Here is a 20,339-nt window from a genome sequence, read left to right as displayed (position 1 = left end):
TTGCAGGACCTCATCACCCTCCCTGTAGCTATCAGCTCAACACAAAGTTATGGAGTTAAACGTCACCTACAATAGTTGCCATTGTTGCAAAACTTTCAGGCCCATGGTCAGGGCTTAAATTAACTTTATCCAAAAATCAGCACTTTCTCACAGATATTCTCTGCTCCTGAAGGGCCAGCCTGAATTGTCATGGGTTCACACCAACCCTTACACCAGTCCAACACTAATCCCATTTAATTCTCATCATCTGCTCCAAGATTTTGCCACACACTAGGGGCTGTCTACAGTGGCCAATTAACCTAGCAACCCACACAACTTTGAGACATGGGAGGAAATTGGGGGATGGTGGACCCCACAAGGTTGGGGGAAGAATGTGTGAATTTTGCAGAGGTCAGGACTGGGACTTTGGAGTTACAAAGCAGCAGCACTACCTGCTGCATCAGATTGTGTGCTGGAGCTTGAATGTAATATGTTCTGCCTCAAGGGAACCAGGTAGTGCAAGTACTTGAAGCAAACTGCAGAATTTAGCTTAGCCCAGCCCCACCGTTTACTTGCCACTGATAACGTTTTCAATAAAATTATGTTTTAATATTTCCATTAATCAGGACAAAGAATCTATACTAAGTCATCAATTAATTTATGTTCTGTATTTATTTGACATCTGATACAAAGCCAGAAATACAATATTAAATTAAAAATACATTTTGATACATCTAATAGCCACCTGTTGTCGTATAAAGGTGTTATTCTCTCCCAACAGTGTCAATCTGGCAAGGCACAGGCATTCCCAATCACTTCCAGTAGCTCCACTAACTAGCTGAGCCATAGGACAGAACCCTGGAGCTTTCCCACAATCCAGTAACCCGGTCTTCATCCATCAGTAACTCATTCCTTCTATCTGGTTGCAGGACTGCCCAAATACCATACAGCCCACTTCATTCTGCAGCTTGTTATGCCCAGGACTGAACTATAGTGGGGCCTCTGATCAGTGACTGCCACCCTGGCCTTAACCTGTCCCTTTAAACAACTCTCACTGAGGGTCTTCTCAGGGTCTCAGAACAGGTTGAACCCTGGCTCCTCATGTTACAGGGAGAGTCCAAAGATGTTTGCTGTTTTGCCCTACCTACAATTCTAGACTCACTAAAATGGTCAAGACTTAGTCTTCTGAAATGGCTCAAGGGGCAGGTAATTGCTATTGAGGTGCAGGTCCCATGAATAATTAATAAAAAGTGCTGATGAACAGCTTTGCTAAAGGCAAATCCATTATTACAGACACCGGAGTAGGTAATTGGTCACTGAGAAATATCTCTCAATATTAGTGTCCCAGCAGGGATGGGTAGAACAAGGTAGACCATTACTGAGTGACCAGGAAGTGTGCAGATGAAAGACAAGTCCCCCTTGTCACTGTATAACATGACATTTGAAATTAAAAGCAGGCAAAACGAAGAAATTACAATTATTACCACCCTCAATTTACAAAAATCTTCACAACCAAGAAGTTGTTTTGAACTATAGTCAATATGATGTAGGGAAAAGTGCCAGTCAGTTCAGGTCCTGAGAGATCCCACAATGATCAATACATAACTGAGTAATGTTTCTCACAGATTTCCCAGTCTTTCTTTGAATAGTATTGTAGGAAATTTTCTATTCCATTGAGCAGCAGATGGGTTCTCAGCACTGGTTTGCACTGCTGCTCAAGTCGAGGAGTTGAGACACTCATCTTCATCAGATGATTTAAGCAACCAAGCTGTTTGATACATGCTGCTTAAATCTCCGGGCTCTTTCACTCAAAGGCTATTTCTTCTATTACCAAACAGCTTCTTTGGCCTTTTGCACAATGATAGTGCAGCAGTGATATAGACCACCACAAACTTTGTGTCCGGTGAGTGGGCACACCACTCAACCTCACTGAAACAGACACTGCGACAAAATTACAGCCCGAGAAAAGGAACCTTTTAAACTCATTCACAGTCGATCAAAACCTATCCCATTAGAAGCTGATTTTAGTTTCTATTTGATATAATTTTTGCCCCTAATACGGATCCAAAGGTAGAAAAACAGACAATCCTGTTCATTGCCCACATTTCAGACCACGCACAGGACTCGTGTTAAAGATTGCGGTTTGTCCTCAGGCAATGAGGAGCCAAAACATTATCACAAGAGCCACGAAGAGGAAAAGGCGAGATAAGAACTGTTCATCCACATGTTGGGGTGTTCCAGGGACTGCTGTGGGGTGAGAGAGAAGAAAAACACTTAGAATCCAGAGATGGAGACCATTAATGATAGAGTCGTGCAACATTTCTCAATATACAAATATACAATAACTACATATTATTAATAGATTTCAGTGCATAGTTAGCCGCCACCCCACCCCTCTCTATTACCAGTCAATGCACTGTAAAGACTTTAAACCACTTTTTATCATGCTGTTTACATTGTAAATACATGCTGGTATTTATGTATTTATGCACATGTATACGTTAACCTCCAAGTTTATTTTTATATAATTTTTTATTCTTATAAATGTTTAATGTTGTTGTTTTTGTTGCATGTTGTGCCAACACACCAGAAATTCCTAATACCTGTAAATGTATAGGATGAATAAAGTTGATCCTTTTTTAAAACAAAAACCTCAATTCACTCTTTGGAAGTGTGAGGCTTTGATGGAGTTCCAAAGTGCCCGTCTGAGGTAACACATCACAGAGTCAAAGATGGAGGCACGCTGTGCTGTGGTGAGCTTAGCCCGTAGAAAAGTAGAAAATTGAAGATAAAGCAGTTTCAAGGACAATCCTCACAAACGACCTGTATTCATGACAACTTGTACAGTATGTCTGCAAATCGGATGATGTTAGATTCTGTTGATTCTGATGTTCGTAATTCAATGTTCTTTCAGAAGTCAAGAAAGAGGGCAAACTTGCTTCTGCACATCATTTTATTAAGTGTTAATAGAACAAAGAAAATTGAAAACAGACAGTAACAAGAGCAAAGACTAGCAAGTGAAGGGAGAGAAGAAACAAAACATGGAGGAGCCTTGTGGTTGACCCTTTTTATACCACAGAAATAAAAAACATTCCATTCAAATTTGACGATAAGGATTAACCAGTCGATGGCCCCTATTCAAATAATGTCATAAGCTTCCAGAATCATACAAATGTAACCACTAGGAAACACACTGAACAATTGAATATACATACTGTGACCACTAGGAAATATACTAAATCAGGGGTCCCCAACCTTTTTTGCACTGTGGACCAGCCGAACCGGGGGGGGGTAGGGTTGCCAACGGACAAGAGTAGCAGTCAAATACGTTGTGTTTACCCCGAGAAAGACCACCATCACCATGAAGCCTTGTGCAGGCACCTGTGTGCGCATGTGTGACTTGTGCATGCGTGTATGTGCCGATTTTTTTCTACATATCGTTTTTGGCAATTCTGTTTGGGGGCGTGGGGGGAGTGTTAATCATGACATATAGGTGATAAGTGGCTAATACACTCAATTTCGTTTCTAAAAGGGTTTATTTAACGAATTTAATATAAAGCACACAGCGCATATTTTCCTCGCATGAATATAGTGATAAGTCAATTATCAGGGGAGGACAGGGAAGCTTGAAGTACGTGTTGAATGAACTTCCAGTAGAAGTGGTAGAGGTAGGTTCGATATGTGATGAAAGACCAAGTTATCAGAAGATTGATGCTGATGAGAGAGATAAGAGAGACAGAAGGGAGAAGCGGGCAAAATATTAATGAGAGACGAGAGAGACACAGTTCCGAGTATTGACAGACCGGTTGCTTTGAACCTGAACTGTTTCAAGTTTGATGGACGGGCGATACCCCAGCAGGGGGATAAAAGGAACAGGTTCGCTAAGGCAAGACAGACACCACGAGATCACTAGATAACGAGACCCTGGAAGTGCGGTGTGTCCCCCACAAGTTGGTGGGAGTTTTGGAGGTCTGGTCGCGGGACCGACCATAGACGCACAGGATGAAAAGGTACGATCGGCGGGAACCTGGTGTGTGGGTCCGCCCTTGCCTGGGTGCCGGGTTCACCGTGGAAGAACGATTGTATCCGGAACAGAGGGGTCACAGTCGGTGACCTCAGAAGACATTAAAAAGGGCTCGCCCAAAAGCTAACTGCGGAGAACATCAAGGTCTGTCTGAATTCGATTTGCATATCATCCTTCTCTCGCTCTCTCTCTCCAACGGCACAACAGCGATTGCTGCGAACTGTACTCAGTTGAACTGAACTCTGCGTCACTTGAGACTGATCATTTTACCCCTAGACTGCGGTAGAGCTTGATTGATTCCTATTATCCTAGTTCTGTGTACATGTGTGTTTTATCATTGCTAACCTGTCGCATTTATATCCTTATGATTAGAGTACTGTGTTACTTATTTCTTTAATAAAACTTTCTTAGTTCCAGTAATCCAGACTCCAACTAAGTGGTCCATTTCTGCTGGTTTGGCAACCTAGTTACGGGGTACGTAACATAAATGGGGTTCTCGTCCGCGATTTTGAACGCTAAATTTGGGACGGGGTAAATTGATTGGGTTAAAATTCCCAAAAGAAAGAAAGGGCAAACAGCAGAAAATGAGATTGAGGAATTTCTAAAGGCGCCGACCTTGGAGGCATTGGAGGATGCCAGGAAATCAGAATTGGCAACTGTGGCCAAACAGTTGAGTCTTTTTAAGGGCAAGTCGACAATGAGGAGAGCGGAGATGCACAGAGCTATCATAGAGCATTATGTATCTAAAGGTGTGTTTCCCCAAGGGGAGCTGGAGGTGGTATCTATTGGAAAACCTGGTGGAGACACAGTACAGCTGCAGATTGAAAAATTGAGACTCGAGCACGAGTTCTGGGTAAAACAGCTGGAGCGAGGAGAGAGGGACAGGCAGTTGGAACAAGAAGCGAGAGAGAAACAGAGGAAAAGGGAATTTGAGCTGGAGAAGTTAAAGATGACAGTAGTGCAGGGGCCCATGCCGAACCAAGGTGGAGGGTTCAGGGTGACCCAGGAGGTTAGGCTGGTTCCCTCATTTGAGGAGACCGATGTTGATCGGTACTTCCTCCATTTTGAAAAAGTTGCTGCAAGCCAGGACTGGCCGAGGGATAAGTGGGCTGTTTTGCTTCAGAGTGTACTTAAAGGAAAAGCCCAACAAGCTTACTCAGCCTTGTCCGCAGAAGATGCCCAGAGGTATGATGTGGTGAAAGAGGCCATACTCAGGATTTATGAGTTGGTCCCGGAGGCATACCGGCAGAGTTTGCCCATGAGATGCAGATATATTGTGAGCGTTGGTGCACCTCAAAAGGGGTTAATGGGGATTATGACAGACTGCTACAGCTAATCCTGATTGAGCAGTTTAAAGGTTGTGTCCCTGAAGGTATGAGACCCTACCTAGATGAGAAAGAGGCAGACACCTTAGTTGCAACTGCTAAGTTAGCGGATGAGCACGCGTTGACACTTTAAACAAAGTTTACCCCGAGTAAAGGCTACCAGAAGGGTAGTCAGGACGGCGGAGAGAGTCCGCCAGAAAAGCCAGAAAGTAAGCTGGGGACTAGTGAGAGGGATAAGGTAGACAGGAAGCAGTTTGGTAGGAAGTCTCCTGGGGTCGTATGCTATCATTGTGGGAAAGCCAGTCACTTTGCGTCCAGGTGCTTCGCCCCAAAGAAGGAGTCAGGGAAAGGAAAAACGACGGTTCCGACTGGCTGTATTGAGCTGGTAAACAAACCGCTAGGGGAGAAGAGGTCTGAAAGTTCAGGAAGGGCGTGAGAGGTTTATCTCGGCCGGATTGGTGTTGGTGAAGGAGGGGTTAAACCCAGTTCCAGTACGGATCTGGAGAGACACTGGAGCTTGTCAGTCATTGATATTAAACAGTGTGTTAGACTTTAGTTCAGAGACCCAGACTGGGGAGGTCGGGGTGATAAAAGGCATTGGGAAAGGGACTGAAGCAGTGCCTTTGCACCAGATACACCTAAAAAGCGACTTGGTCTCTGAACTGGTCACGATCGGGGTGAGGCCCGAACTACCGATTGAAGACGTGGAGGTCTTACTCGGTAATGACCTCGCCGGTGGAGAGGTGTACCCAGCAGTAAGATTGACAAGCCAGACTGCCAGCATTGAGACCCCGCCCACGGACTCACAGGTTTATCCCGTTTGCGCAGTGACTCGGCGCATGCCCAGAAAGGCTGCCGAAGCGAATGTAGATTTAGCAGAGATGTTTTTACCAGCCTTGTACTAGGAGGGGTAAGAAAGTGAAAAGAAGCACAGTAAAATGGGAGGAAGTGAAACGGAAGTTAAGGTAGACTTATCATTAGCAAGGAAGGAATTTGTACAGGCACAGGAGCGAGACGAGGAGCTGATGGTTTTGGCGGAGACAGCTCTCTCTGAAGCAGAATTAAAAAGGGAGCCAGTGGGCTATTATGTGAAGGAGGGAGTACTAAGGAGGAAATGGAGACCAAGTACCGTGCCCGCAGATGAGGAATGGGGGGTGGTGCCAAAAATTTATGGGGATGAGATTCTTAACCTGGCCCACAAGTTACCCCTCGGTGAACATTTTGGGGTGAGGAAAACAGTCGGTAGAATCATGAAAGAGTTTTACTGGCCGCACAGGAAGAAGGATGCTATTGACTACTGTAGACGTGAGCTAACACAATTACAGGCTATTGATATGCTAACAGCTTGCCACGATAGGCGAACAAACCTAGTCGGTGTTATCACGAAAATTAATAAGGCTAGGGTGCCACCTGATAAGGGGAAGACCCATTTTGAAAAGATTAAGTGTGGTGGCGACCAGATGGGAGAACTCTATTGTGTTGGCCAACTTTGCTGATGAGTTCTCTCACTTAATCCCCGAACAAAGCGAGCTGCCGATAAGTCAATTAAACGGCACGCACACGTATGTCCGGATGTCCCGAGGCGATGCAAAGAGCCAGGACATGGTGTTGTTGTCACATCAGGTCAGCCTAGTGAGCATCACCCCTACAGGATGATTAATTCAGTGATAAAAGGGCTAAAGAACGCTGAAGCGTATATTGGCGAGTTAGTGGTCTGGAGTGACACGTGGGAGGAGCTGTTTAAAAAGCTGTCTGAAGTCAGCCTGACAGTGAACCTCGCAAAAAGTAAATTCGGCCACGGAAAGATCACTTATCTGGGATTTGTGGTAAGACAGGGGCAGCTGGCACTGATGCAGGCTAAGGTGCGGGCTATCTCTGAAGTCCCCACCCCGACAGACAAGGGAGCCCTGAGAAGGTTCTTGGGGATGGTGGGGTACTGTCGGAAGCTTTGCAAAAACTTTGCGGATTTTGCCCTCCCTCTTACCAAGCTCTTGCCAAAGAATGCTAGGTTTGTCGGGGACGATCCTTGTTATATTTGTCTGGGACGAAAACCACTGAGAAGTTACACTGATCACAACTCATTAGTGTTTTTGGCCACTATGAAGTTTGCTAAGTTGGAGCCTGGTCTTAGAGGATTATTAAAATAACACATATAAAAGGAATGGAAAGGTGATGGCTGACTGTCTGTCAAGGTGTTGACAATTTAAATTTCTCTGTATTAGCCAAATAGCTGATGACCATGTATATTTGTGTGTATCTAATAATGTATTCATGCCTATAATTTTTACCCTGGTAAAAATTCTTTGAAGGATAGGGGTGTGACGAAAGACCAAGTTATCAGAAGATTGATGCTGATGAGAGAGATAAGAGAGACAAAAGGGAGAAGCGGGCAAAATGTTAATGAGAGACGAGAGAGAGACAGTTCTGAGTATTGACAGACCGGTTGCTTTGAACCTAACCTGTTTGAAGTTTGATGGACAGGCGATACCCCAGCAGGGGGATAAAAGGAACAGGTTCGCTAAGGCAAGACAGACACCATGAGATCACTAGATAACGAGACCCTGGAAGTGCGGTGTGTCCCCCACAAGTTTGTGGGAGTTTTGGAGGTCTGGTCGCAGGACCGACCATAGACACACAGGGTGAAAAGGTACGATTGGCGGGAACCTGGATTGTGTGTCCGCCCTTGCCTGGGTGCCGGGTTCACCGCGGAAGAATGATTGTATCAGGAACGGAGGGGTCACAGTCAGTGACCTCAGAAGACATTAAAAAGGGCTCGCCCAAAAGCTAACTGCGGAGAACATCGAGGTCTGTCTGAATTCAATTTGCATATCATCCTTCTCTCTCTCTCTCTCCAACAGCACAACAGCGATTGCTGCGAACTGTACTCAGCTGAACTGAACTCTGCATCACTTGAGACTGATCATTTTACCCCTAGGCTGCGATAGAGCTTGATTGATTCTTATTATCCTAGTTCTGTGTACATGTGTGTTTTATCATTGCTAACCTGTTGCATTTATATCCTTACGATTAGAGTACTGTGTTACTTATCTCTTTAATAAAACTTTCTTAGTTCCAGTAATCCAGACTCCAACTAAGTGGTCCATTTCTGCTGGTTTGGCAACCCAGTTACGGGGTACGTAACAGATATTATCATTTAAAGAAAAATTGGATAGGTATATGGACAGGAAAGGAATGGAGGGTTATGGGCTGAGTGCAGGTCGGTGGGACTAGATGAGAGTAGCGTTCGGCACGGACTAGAAGGGCCGAGATGGCCTGTTTCTGTGCTGTAATTGTTATATGGTTATACAAGTCACTTATCAGTCAATAGCATCATAACATTTTAAGTAACGCTTGGATATTAAACACACAACACATATTTTCACCATATGAACATATAAAATCATTGCAACACGCCAATATTGCTGAAACAGTGGGAGCCCTGGGCTCGTTTTCCTGCAACAACACGGTCCTATTGAGGGGTGAAGGGAGACAGCGATACTCGAAGTGGGTTCCTTATGTGCAGTCTATTCTGCAATTTAGTTTTCGTTGCATTCATTGCAGAGATATGTTGGAAATGGAAGCAACGTTTTCAGTGCTTTCGTAGCTATCTCAGGATATTCAGCCTTGACTTTGATCCAGAATGCCGGCAGAAATGTTATGTCAAACATACTTTTCAGCCCGTCGTCATTTGCAAGCTTGAGGAGTTGATCTCTTTCCCGCGCTGACATGGATGACGCGCGGGAAATGACCTCGCGTGCGTTCAAGCTCGACAGTGGGCATGACAGGGAACGAGGAAAGGTGTAGCTGACTCACATCGCCAAATCATATCGGCTCCTCGCGGCCTGGTAGCACATGCTTTGCGGTCCGGCGGTTGGGGACTGCTGTACTAAATAGTTACATGTATACAAGTATTATAAAAGCACAAGCAGGTAATTGATTGTTAAGATCCAAATAAAATCACAATTAAACAGTCTAATCCAACAGTCCCTTTGAGAGTTGCAACAGCAATAATGCATGGAGACAATTTAAGGTGAACAGATGCAAAGTTATGTCTGTCCCAATGAAAAGTTGCAAGACTACAAAAGATTCCTTGAGGCAAGACATCTAGATGAGTGGGGGTGAGCGAGTGAAGACTATACCCGAGAAGCATTCAGTAAGGTCACTTCAACACACCAGAAATAAGAATCTACAACACAAGTGGTTTCTCTGATATCATAATCTGTACAAGTTTACAACCTGTGAGAAGTGGTATGCTTACACACCAAGCCAGATGGTCAGATGGACTAAATGCCAAGAACGTAAATATTGAGATAAATAAATAAATACTAGATAAATAATAACATGAGAAAAACAATGAGTCATGCACTAGAAGGGATTGTACAAGTTATGAGAGGACAGTGGGTTAATGTGTTACATATTAAAATCAAATAACTACAGCACGTTGACGTATTAAGAGCACAGCAGCAGGACACCAACATTATGAATAGCCCAACTCAGGAGCTTAGAGGTATCGGAGCTTCTAATCTGCTTACACTGATCAAAGACAGAACTGCTCACACAACACTTGTTGGATCCTCTCATGTCTGTACCAGCAAGCTCAAGTTCAATTTACACAAGTACAGCATTAAAAATAAAAAGCACTAAACAAACATCTAATTTTCCAGTGTCTGAGTCTACCTACAGCAGCCTGGGTGTGATCAGTCCTGTACACACAGACTGCTGGTGAGCTAGTGGTTCTGAAGACATGCAGCATATCCCGAACAACTTGGCCCCGACTTCCTCTCCTGATACTGCAGTGTAAAGGGCTGAATGGAGCTGCAAGTCAGATAAAGAGCAAAGTCCGGCTGGATTCCCCACATTTGTCCCTTCATTGCAGCAGATTCCTGTACATTAATAATAGAGGTGGGGGTCCATCAATAAGATCTGCAACACCCAGGACATACCCCCTTTTCATTTCTACCATTTGGGAGGAGGTACTGAAGACTCAGTGGTTGATTTATTAGGTACATCTCTCTAGTACTGAATAGGGCCCTCTTTGCCCCTAGAAACGGCTGATTTTATCAAAGCATGGATTTAACAAGCTGCAGGAAACATTCTTTCGAGATTCTGATCTATGTGAACTTGATAGCGTTACATAGTTGCTGCAGTTTTGTTGGATGCACCAGCCTGAAACACTGACACAAGGCAGGGTGGATTTGTTGTTTATGACAAATTCTCTACCACCTGCATGTCACAGCTGAAATAAGAGTTTCATTAGACCAGGCAATGTTTTTCCAATCTTTAACTATCCAGTTTGGCTGAGTCTGTGCCCACTATAGCCCCCATTTCCTTTTCTTAGCTGACAGAATGGGACCTGGTGTACTCTTCTGTTGGTGAAGCCCATATCCATTTCAAGGTTCAACATCTTGTGCATTCAGAGATGCTCTTCTGCTCACCCGGCTGTAATGCGAGATCGTTTGAACTACTGTCACCTTCCTGTCAGCCTGAACCAGTCCAGTCGTTCTTCTCTGACCTCCCTCGTTAACAAGGCGTTTTCATCCACAGAACTGCCGCTCAACGGATGTTATTTGTTTTTCACACCATTCTCAGTAAACTCTAGGCATTGTTGTGTGTGAAAACCCCCAGGAGATCAACTGCCCGCCTGGAGAATGGTGTCTGCTACACCAGAGTGAAGTTCATTCACTTCAGCATCACCATTCTTCAGAAGCTGGTGGGTCAATTGGCCATGTTGGGGTCTCAACACCTCTCTCTGTATCTGGATTTTGGACTTCTTGACAGAGACACCTCAGGCAGTCCGTGTCGGCAGCAATGTCTCTAGCTCCATCACATTGAGCATTGGTCTCAGCCTGCTGCTAACGTGTGACTGTAGTGCTAGATCCAACTCTAACCACATCAAGTTGGCCGTTGACACATCAGTGTTGGCCTCACTAGCAACAATAATGAGTCGGCGAGGAGCTAGTACGGCTTGTGGACTGGTGCGAAAACATCAATCTGAGTCTCAATATGGACAAGACTAAAGAGATGATTTGTGGACTTCATGAAGGTGAGGCTAACCACTCTCTCCTGCACGTCAACAGTTCCTCCCTGACTCTCTCCACAAACATCAAATTTCTTGGTGTGCATATCATGGATAATCTCACCTGGTCCCTCAGCACCACATCTTTAGTCAAGAAAGCACAGCAATGCCTCAACTTCCTGAGGTGATTAAAGTGAGCAAGGGTCCCCACCCTCATTTTAACCACATTCTACCAGAGCATCATCGAGAGTGCCCTGACCAGCTGTATCACTGTCTGGTATGGGAATTGCAAGGCACCTGACTGCAAGACCCTGCAATGCATTGTGAGGACTGCTAAGAGAATCACTGGGGTCTTTCTCCCCTCAACATCCCCCCCATATCAGAAGTGCCGCATTTGCAGAGACCTCAGCATTGTGGGATGCCTCCCATCAGCCCCACAAACTCTTTGACCTCCTACCATCAGGCCGAAGATATAGCAGTACAAGAACAAGGGGTGTATTGGGTGTCATCTCTGGTGGTGGGCTTGTCGTGCTCCGCCCAGGGGCAGTTTGTCCACTCAGCTCTCACCTGTGGCTCAAAGTAACTGTTGTGTGCGACAGAGGCCACATCCAGGTACATTGCTTCGACAGGCAGGCTAAACCAGGTGAATGTAGCCGGGAACCTCCAACCCTGGTGAGATAGGGATATGCCTACCCTAGCAAGCAAAGCCAGATCCATTGGACGGGGTAGATGAGATCAAATACAAGATCCAACTGCCAAGAAGGCGGTGCTGCAACACTTTGTGGAGAGCAAAAGGCATGACGAGGCACAGAAGGCGTCATGAGTATCCACTGCAGCCGAGGAAGCCTCCGGTCATGATTTTTCATACTATTGGACCAAGTTTTCTGAGGCCGAGAGAGTGGAACTGCCCCAGTGCAGCGGCCTTTTCACTGTAAAACTCCTCCTGCACAGGTTTACGTTATCATTGAAAACAATGGACAAGCAACACAAACACATTAAGAACAAGGACTGTTAGACTAAAAACAGCTTCTTCCCTGTTTATCACTATTTCTCAAAACTTTTCAAAACTGGCCAATGGCCTTTGGCACCGAAACCTGTTAAAAAGCCATCAAGATCATCCAAAGAGTGAAACTCCAGTTTGGGCTATAGAATTACTATTTTTCTTGTCGTTTAACTTTCCCATGGCTGTATTTTTATATAATCAACCACATACATGTACTTTTTCCAGATGAATTTTCTGACAATTATGGTACAGTTGCTTCTTTATATTTATAGAAGCTTTTTCATTTTCAGTCGGTGTCACATCACTTGAATCTGGCTATTTTATAGGTTAATAGTTATCACTAGAATTTTTATTGCCTCTAGTCTGAGTATGAGATGACCACCACTGCTTCTTCCTCTTCTTTGTTCTCTCTGGTACTTTCTCTTGTTCGTTTTCTACTCTAGTAACACTTATTAGAATGATCATAATAATTAAGCTTGTGCCTCATTCTTGACCGGATCACTTCTTGTTTGCGGCTCACTGAGGTCAGGGATCCTGCAGGTCTCACGACAAGAACTGAGACTTGACCTCAGGTGATGGGGCTTGTCACTGATTCTCAAACATTTCAAAACTGGCCAGTTGCCAGTTCCACCATCTGAGGCCAAACTTCAACTCTTTCAGTGCGACCTCAAGGATGCTGACCTAAGTGCAGCCACAAAACAACAAGAGCAATGGACCAAGCAAGCCCAGCCTATTAGTTAAAACCACAGAGAACAGGAAACACATATTGAAGTAGAGGGGATCACTGGTAACCAATTCCTAGGATTCCTCACCACATACATTACGAAAACAAGGCCATGAGCCTGAACACTTTGGTCACCCTAATCCACACTGCAGCAGCAAGTTTACACATTGACAGTAGCACGTCAACTTTCTAGACAAAATTATATAAACTCTAGATGTAAAACTAAAGTGTGACAGGGAACGAGCAGGGGAGTAAGACTAACTAGCTCTTTCAAAGATTCAGTTAAGGTCCTGACAGGCTGCATAATTTAATGAATTGCTAGCCAGCTAAGGGCAAGTCAAAACTACTGGTCACAATCATCAGCCTGAAAATGGGTTGCTACTCAGCCTTAGAAAGCACACCATTATCCACTCTTGTGTCATTTGACATTAGCTGTTTCATGCAAACTTTGTAAAATCCATTAACAGTGTTGAGTGGAGTGCAATGCTGGATCAAGACTCTGTAATACAGTTTCAATTTTTGGTTTCAAAGCTGGAACTGAAGATGCTGCCTGTCCTAAATTTTCAAAGCAATGTGCAAAAGCAAATGTAGATGGAGACCAATCCATACAAAGCTATCAGAAAGACAAATTTTGATCTGTTTGATGCAGTAACTACATATAAGGAGAAAGGTAATTTTAAACCAAGTACCTGGCGGTGGACGGCCATCATTAATATTAAAAGCTGTTGCAAAAATTCCGAACGGAAATGCACCAATCCCAAAAGACATCTGGAATCCTCCATCTCCAAACCCAAAACCTTGGAAACCCTGAAACAGGATTATGACAGCAACTTGACAAGTGTCCAGAATAAGCATAAACATGATCGAAGCCCCCCTTTGCGACAAAATGAAAACCCTACAACACTCAAAAATGAAGGAAATCTACTGATGGAGACTAGAAAATGGCGAAAAGGTCAGAAATAGTGTGGAGTAGGGCTAAGCTACTGGGCAACAAACATATCAATGACAAATTAAGTCACAGCTACATATCTTACACATTGACAGCACAAAGATACTGTGGATTATTTAAAATTTGTCATCCATGGGTTGGATCTTTAGATTCAACTGCTGAGTGTTGGTGTCATATTCCACATGCCTCCTCCCATGTAGATGCACCCGGACATATACCTTCAAGGTTGGCAAAGTGAAGGAGTGAGTGCAGGGATTGGCTGAGAAGTTAAGCTCTTGGGAGTCTTTTTTCTGTTGTTTTCAGGAGCCGGAGATTAAAAAACCAGTCGCGACCAGCCTGCAACACATACCTTCAAGGTCGGCAAAGGCACGGCAAGTGCAGTGAATTAGTCAATTTATCAGTCAATATAAGCAAGCTTTGCTCTAGGGGAGTGGCCTTGTCGAGGGAAGTGCCAGTCTTTGGCTCAGGAGTCTTCGGCGAGGAGGCTGAGGGAGGACACTACGCCACATTGGAGAGGGTGAGAGGTGGTGAAGAAATGACAGGTAAACTGATTCAGTGTGATGCTTGCATGATGTGGGAGGTCAGGGACACAGATGGTGCCTCTGGCTGCTACAACTGTGGAAAGTGTGTCCAAATTCAGCTCCTGAAGGACCGTGTTGAGGCACTGGAGAAGCAACTGGATGATCTCAGGTTCATTGGGAAACCGAGAGTTTTCTGGACAGGACCTACAGCGAGATCATTACTCTGAAGACATCGGAAAAGAGAAGGGGGGCGACAATGAGGAAGGGATGGATGCTTGGAGTACAGGAGACCCCGGGGGATATACTTCTTGAAAACAGGTTCACCATCTTGGACGCTGTCGGGACAAAGACTCTGCCAGTCTGAGAGGGCTGACAGGTCTGAGAGTCAAAATTTGGCGCTGAAGCAAAGTCAAGGAGACAGACGTCAGGCAGAGCCGTGATAGTAGGGGACTCCATAGTGAGAGGTACAGAAAGGGGTTTCTGCAGCAACAGGCGAGATTTAAGAATGGTGTGTTGCCTCCTTGGTGCCAGGGTCAAGGACGTCATGGACTGATTGCAGGGCATCCTCAAGTGTGAAGGTGTACAGCTAGAAGTGGTAGTGCATGTCGGCACAAATGATGTCGGGAAGAGGAAAGAAATTCTGCAGCGTGACTTCAGATAACTCGGAAGAAGGCTGAAAAGCAGGACCTCCAGGGTGGTTATCCCCGGTTTGCTTCCAGTTCCTTATGCTGGTGAGGGCAGGAACAGGGAGATAGGCTGAGGAGCTGGTGCGGGAAGCAGGGATTTAAATTCTTAGACCACTGGGATCTGTTTTGGGGCAAAGATGAATTGCACAAAAGGGACGGGTTGCACCATTACAGGCGGGGGACCAGCATTCTGGCAGGCAGGTTTGCCACTGCTACATGGGTGTGTTTAAACTAAGTAGTCGGGGGGAGGAGAGAAAATATAAAGATGGAGTTAAAGGGAAAGAGAGAATAAGGAAAGTTAAGAAAGACAACAGAATTAATGGGGCAGAAAGCTCAGGAAGGGATCGGAGATTATGGCCAAGTGCAATAGGAATCGATGTGAAAGATGAGGGGAGTAATGGATTAAAAGTATTATATATGAATGCACGAAGTATAAGAAATAAAGTGGATGAGCTTGAGGCTCAGTTGGAAATTGGCAAGTATGATCTTGTAGGAATAACAGAGACATGGCTGCAAGAGGACCAGGGCTGGGAAATGAATATTCAAGGGTATACGTCCTATCGAAAGGACAGAGGGGGTGGAGTGGCTGTGTTGGTGAGGAATGATATTCAGTCCCTTGCGAGGGTGACATAGAATCAGGAGATGTAGAGTCAGTATGGATAGAACTGAGAAATTGTAAGGGCAAAAAGACCCTAATGGGAGTTATCTACAGGCCCCCAAACAGTAGCCTGGATATAGGGTGCAAGTTGAATCAAGAATTAAAATTGGCATGTCGTAAAGATAATGCTACGGTTGTTATGGGGGATTTTAACATGCAGGTAGACTGGGAAAATCAGGTTGGTACTCGACCCCAAGAAAGAGAGTTTGTGCAGCGCCTCCGAGATGGATTCTAAGAGCAGCTTGTACTAGAGCCTACCAGGAAGAAGGCAGTTCTGGATTTAGTGTTGTGTAATGAACCGGATTTGATAAGTGAACTCAAGGTAAAGGAGCCATTAGGAGGTAGTGACCATAATATGATGAGTTTTAATCTACAATTTGAGAGGGAGAAGGGAAAATCGGAAGTGTCAGTATTGCAGTTGAACAAAGGGGACTATGGAGCCATGAGGGAGGCGCTGGCCAAAGTTGACTGGAAAGATACCCTAGCAGGGATGACAGTGGAACAACAATGGCAGGTATTTCTGGGAATAACACAGAAGGTGCAGGATCAGTTCATTCCAAAGAGGAAGAAAGATTCTAAGGGGAGTAAGGGGTGACCATGGCTGACAAGGGAAGTCAAGGACAGTATAAAAATAAAAGAGAAGTATAACATAGCAAAGATGAGCAGGAAGCAAAAGGATTGGGAAACTTTTAAAGAGCAACAGAGGATAACTAAAAAGGTAATACAGGGAGAAAAAATGAGATACGAAGGCAAGCTAGCCAAGAATATAAAGGAGGATAGTAAAAGCTTCTTTAGGTATGTGAAGAGGAAAAAATTAGTTAAGTCCAAAGTTGGGCCCTTGAAGACAGAAACGGGTGAATTTATTATGGGGAACAAGGAAATGGCAGACGAGTTGAACAAGTACTTTGGATTTGTCTTCACTAGGGAAGACACAAACAATCTCCCAGATGCAATAGTGGCTGGAGGAACTGGGGTAATGGAGGAACTGAAGGAGATTCACATTAGACAGAAAATGGTGTTGGATAGACTGATGGGACTGAAGGCTGATAAATCCCCAGGGCCTGATGGTCTGCACCCCAGGGTACTTAAGGAGGTGGCTCTAGCAATCGTGGACGTACTGGTAATTATTTTCCAATGTTCTATAGATTCAGGATCAGTTCCTGAGGACTGGAGGGTAGCTAATGTTATCCCACTTTTTAAGAAAGGAGGGAGAGAGAAAACAGGGAATTATAGACCAGTTAGCCTGACATCAGTGGTGGGGAAAATGCTGGAGTCAATTATAAAGGATGAAATAGCAACACATTTGGATAGCAGTAACAGGATCGGTCCGAGTCAGCATGGATTTACGAAGGGGAAATCATGCTTGACTAATCTTCTGGAATTTTTTGAGGATTTAACTATGAAAATGGACAAGGGAGAGCCAGTGGATGTAGTGTACCTGGACTTTCAGAAAGCCTTTGATAAGGTCCCACATAGATTAGTGGGCAAAAGTAGAGTACATGGTATTGGGGGTAGGGTACTGACATGGATCATAAATTGGTTGGCAGACAGGAAACAAAGAGTAGGGATTAACAGGTCCCTTTCAGAATGGCAGGCGGTGACTAGTGGGGTACTGCAAGGCTCGGTGCTGGAACCGCAGCTATTTACAATATACATTAATGATTTAGATGAAGGGATTAAAAGTAACATTAGCAAATTTGCAGATGACACAAAGCTGGGTGGCAGTGTGAAATGTGCGGAGGATGTTGAGATAATGCAGGATGACTTGGACAGGTTGGGTGAGTGGGCAGACGCAGGGCAGATGCAGTTTAATGTGGATAAATGTGAGGTTATCCACTTTGGTGGCAAGAACAGGAAGGCAGATTACTATTTGAATGGGTGTCAAGTTAGGACAAGGGGAAGTACAACGAGATCTTGGTGTCCCTGTTCATCAGTCACTGAAAGTAAGTATGCAGGTACAGCAGGCAGTGAAGAAAGCTAATGGCATGCTGGCCTTCATAACAAGGGGAATTGAGTATAGGAGCAAAGAGGTCCTTCTGCAGCTGTACAGGGCCCTGGTGAGATCACACCTGGAGTACTGTGTGCAATTTTGGTCTCCAAATTTGAGGAAGGACATTCTTGCTATTGAGGGAGTGCAGCGGAGGTTCATGAGGTTAATTCCTGGGATGGCGGGACTGTCATATGTTGAAAGGTGGGAGCAACTGGGCTTGTATACACTGGAATTTAGAAGGACGAGAGGGGATCTGATTGAAACATATAAGATTATTAAGGGATTGGACAAGCTAGAGGCAGGAAACATGCTCCCGATGTTGGGGGAGTCCAGAATCAGAGGCCACAATTTGAGAATACGGGGTAGGCCATTTAAAACAGAGTTGAGGAAAAACTTATTCACCCACGGAGTTGTGGATCTGTGGAATGCTCTGCCTCAGAAGGCAGTGGAGGCCAATTCTCTGGATGCTTTCAAGAAAGAGTTAGATAGAGCTCTTAGTGATAGGGGAGTCAAGGGATATGGGGAGAAGGCAGGAACGGAGTACTGATTGTGGATGATCAGCCATGACCACAGTGAATGGCGGTGCTGGCTCGAAGGGCCGAATGGCCTACTCCTGCAGCTATTGTCTATTGGAGGAGACTGAGCACCAGTAGTGGAGGGTCTGAATAGTTAAGCTGTCAATAGGATGCCAACCAAGTGGGCTATATTGTCATGCCTAGTGTTGGCTTCTTGTGTGTTGTTGGGTTCACATTCATCCAGGCAAATGGGGAGCATTCTGGGCATTCCTAACTCGTGCTTGTAGGTGCTGGAGAGGCCCTGGGAAGTCAGGAGGAAATCGTCACATACCAATATTCCATGTCTCCTCCAGGTGCATCTACATGGGAGGAGGCATGTGGAATATGACACCAGCACTCAGCAGTTGAATCTAAAGATATGTTTCCTGTAATTTCTAAATGGCATGTTGGATTAAATGTGGATATGTGGTGTCTGCAGGTGTTTCGGCATTGGGCTGATTTTCCTCAATTCTTTCAAAGCCTGCAGACGTACATGGACAATCAGCACTCACACAAGGTACAGATGGAGCATATCTGGACATGCTATCCCAACTCAAGGCTCAGCATTTAAATCAGGTGAGAAATCAAGGCAGGCAGTTGGTCAGAGCAGTCATGACCTAATTCACTGGCAGAAGATCTGAGTAACTGATCAGAAACACTCAACTGTTCTTATAGCAAAGAATACCCAGAGTTATATAAAGGGACATTTAAAGTTAAGGGAAAGGACAATTTTGCAATGCAGTGGTAAAATGGGTAAAAATACTCAGAGAGAAACAGAAAGGGATAGTGCTTACAAATATAGGAGTTGATATGCAAATAGAGAAGGGAAAAGATGGCTAAAAAGGCAAACAAAAAATCTTTCAACCTGAAAGCACATGGCAACTGATGATGAAGTAATGAGAATGATAGAAATAGTTAATCATACATTCAGCACAGAGCACAGTGAGAATGGCTGTCAACTGAAAACTTAATATTTCAGAAGGTTAATAAGATGAGTAGCTCAGTGAGAAAAGCATTAGGCTCAAATGTAGAAAAAGTTTTGATGAAGAAATAAGGGAAGGTTGTTAACAGTGAGCATAGTTAGTAGACCTGTGACAGTAATTGCCTAGGACAAGAAACATTTTCGGAACTCATTAGATATGTACTATAATAACCAGTCCTGATGCAGGGTTTTGACCCAAAATGTCAACCATTCCTCTCCTCCCACAGATGCTGCTCGAACTGCTGAGTCTCTCCAGCATATTGATTGTTGTGGGTCCTGTGCTTCACTCACTTCCACCAACAATATATTACCTCAATGTGGTCATGTGTAATAAGATGAGATAAAGTAATATATTAACATGAGGAAGATAATTACAAGAGAATTAGCACAGTTTGAGATTGAGAATCTTGGGTTGCAATTAATATCTTAGTGATGCCAGGACAGACTTGCCTAAAGTAGAGACTAGAAACTTATGGGCTTACTTCATAATTTTCAATAAAGACACATTCCATTTAGATTCTTAAGAAATAAATCCTTCTGTGATTGATTAAGGGATTTTAAGAAAGGTATTAACTGAAAGAAAAGGCGTACAATATTGTTAAGGTTAGTGGCACAGCCAGGTGATAGTGAAAATTTGAGTAACTAAAATAAAGAAGAAAATAGACGATGAGTGAAAGCTAACATAAAATACGTAGCAAGAGCTTCTCCAATTATACAAGTAGCCAAAGGTAACAATCTCATAGAGCAGTGGCTCCCAACCTTTTTGAATGAAAGCAACACTTAAGTGAAATGAAACCACTCACCCCTCTGCTCTCTGGCTCAGGCCTCTGTCCCTGTGGTCTCGGTGGAGTTTTCTCTCTGAAATAAGGTAAGTCGGCTGTAACATTAAACTCAACAGACATGAAAAAAGGGCTGTACATGAAATGTA

General features: G+C 44.3%; 1 protein-coding gene across 1 annotated transcript in view; it reads right to left on the bottom strand.

Annotated features, from left to right (window-relative positions):
* Window positions 1-296: 296 nt before the first annotated feature.
* The window catches only part of rnf185 (ring finger protein 185), a 46,424-nt gene continuing 26,381 nt past the window's right edge, over window positions 297-20,339 (bottom strand). The window contains exons 4-6 of the mRNA XM_063040927.1: window positions 20,215-20,269; window positions 13,761-13,878; window positions 297-2,226 (exon numbers count right to left, since the gene is read on the bottom strand). Coding sequence (XP_062896997.1) covers window positions 2,129-2,226; window positions 13,761-13,878; window positions 20,215-20,269 — 271 coding nt within the window. The 3' untranslated portion in view covers window positions 297-2,128. The remainder of the gene's footprint in view (window positions 2,227-13,760; window positions 13,879-20,214; window positions 20,270-20,339) is intronic.

The sequence above is a fragment of the Mobula hypostoma genome, chromosome 2, assembly GCF_963921235.1.
Source record: "Mobula hypostoma chromosome 2, sMobHyp1.1, whole genome shotgun sequence".
NCBI lineage: Eukaryota > Metazoa > Chordata > Chondrichthyes > Myliobatiformes > Myliobatidae > Mobula > Mobula hypostoma.
Note: the sequence above shows the minus strand (reverse complement) of the source record. Positions and strands in the feature narration are given on the sequence as shown.